Below are 1,874 nucleotides of genomic sequence, written 5' to 3'. Positions count from 1 at the left end.
GCTTATATTGACTGACGTGAAAAAAACATCCCGTTTTCTCCATCGCTGAATGCAGTAAACACCTCTTCAGTGACGTGCACGGTTAGACTAAACACGCGACGTTAATATGGAGACGTGGAGACGCATGGAGACTTTAGCATGCTTCTATTGTGAAAAGCCCGGGGGAAGACGTTTTGTAGTGGAGTTGAGTTGACTGGTGCGCAAGGTGAGTCGTGCTGTTAATCTTTATTAAGTAACATAAAACATTAGAACCGATAATAATCTTTTCTTAACCCTCCTCCTTCATGACCAGACCAAAATGCATCACTACTGTCTCCAAACAGGAGGAGAAGACACACAGAGGAGGGAAACAGTGACACAGACAGAGGTACAGTAAAAGAGAAAAGTTAATAAACAGTGTTTGTACATTTTATTATCAGCTGACCTGTGATGGAAAGAAAAACACTGCGATATACTGTGAAAACGGTGTAAACATTAAAAATACCGTGATATAAAATTCGGGTCATACCGCCCAGCTCTAATGGAAACGCGGCTGATGTAATTAGAATGTGTTATAAAAGGTCAAACATCACAGGAAGGCGGAGCCTCACCTCTTTAGTGTCCCACACTTCGACTCCGTCCGGATACATGACCAGCAGTTTCTGGTTGCCTTTCCCTGGAGCGAAGCGGATCTTCTTCACCCAGCCGTGATGGGTCGGTATCCCCCTAAAAACACCCAACCGTCCGCTTCACTTAGCATCTCGTTTTCTCTAAATATTAGACCAACAGTTCCGCCGATTCATGAACTAAAAGAATGGTTTCACCTCGACAAACGAGCCTTGAGGTCCCAGAAATTGAGATTTCCGTCCACATCTCCGAGCACCAAGGTGTCGCCTTTCCAGGCAATGCATGCGATGCTGCCCATGCTGCCCTGCAGAGGACAGACAAAGGTAATGATTAAGAGATATGCTAGATATAAGGTGCAGGTAAACTGTTTTCAAGTCAAGTCAATATAAGTTTATTCACTCAATTCAACAATTTTCCTCATTATAACATACAAACACATTTTCGTTTAACATGTACTGTACTATGCATGAGTGAAAAGGGAGCAGGAAGAAGAAAACCCTTGTATAAACCTGCTCCTTTCTCAATAATTACAATTATTTTTCATGGCCACATACATTAAATCACAAATAGAATCTGCAAACATTATATCGTTCTCCTCATTAACTCAAAAGTCTATAAGACTTAAGAATTTTTTCCTTATAAAGTATTTTAAATTGATTTAAAGTAGAACATTTTTTCAAATCGTCATCCAAACTATTCCATAATTTTACCCCATAAACTGAAATACACATTTGCTTTAAAGTAGTACGCACAGTTTTACTTTTAAAATCATATCTTCTTCGGTTAGTTCTGTCATTTGAACTTAAAACAAAAAACTTTTGTAAATTAATTGGCAATAATGTCTTTCTTGCTTTAAACACAACTAATAAATTTTTTTAATTAACTGAATCCCGTAGTTTCAAGATGTTTGATTGAATAAAAAAATTATTTGTATGTTCCCTAACATTCACTTTATACAAAATTCTCATAACTTTCTTGTGTAACACAAACAAAGGTTTAGTGTTGGTTTTATATATGTTGCCCCATACCTCTACACAACAGGTCATATACGGAACAACAAATTGAGTGATAATAATGTACGGAGTGTTGGTTGTTCTAAAATATTTTTTACTTTATTTAAGAGTCCAATACTTTTACATAGTTTTTGTTTTATATATTTTATATGAGATTTCCAGTTAAGTTTATGACCCAAGACAACCCCTAAAATTTAACTTCATAGACTCGTTCCACTATTATATCTATGGACATTATAGTAGAGCCATCTATTT

General features: G+C 36.7%; 1 protein-coding gene across 1 annotated transcript in view; it reads right to left on the bottom strand.

The window, feature by feature from the left end:
• Positions 1–1,874, bottom strand: part of wdr11 (WD repeat domain 11) — a gene marked incomplete at its 5' end in the record, with an annotated part of 85,302 nt that overhangs the window by 21,128 nt on the left and 62,300 nt on the right. Inside the window, 2 exon segments of the mRNA XM_014021175.1 lie at positions 591–705; positions 804–910. Of these exon segments, the coding sequence (XP_013876629.1) occupies positions 591–705; positions 804–910 (222 nt within the window).

Source organism: Austrofundulus limnaeus, unplaced genomic scaffold, assembly GCF_001266775.1.
Source record: "Austrofundulus limnaeus strain Quisiro unplaced genomic scaffold, Austrofundulus_limnaeus-1.0 Scaffold280, whole genome shotgun sequence".
Taxonomy (NCBI): Eukaryota; Metazoa; Chordata; class Actinopteri; order Cyprinodontiformes; family Rivulidae; genus Austrofundulus; species Austrofundulus limnaeus.
Note: the sequence above shows the minus strand (reverse complement) of the source record. Positions and strands in the feature narration are given on the sequence as shown.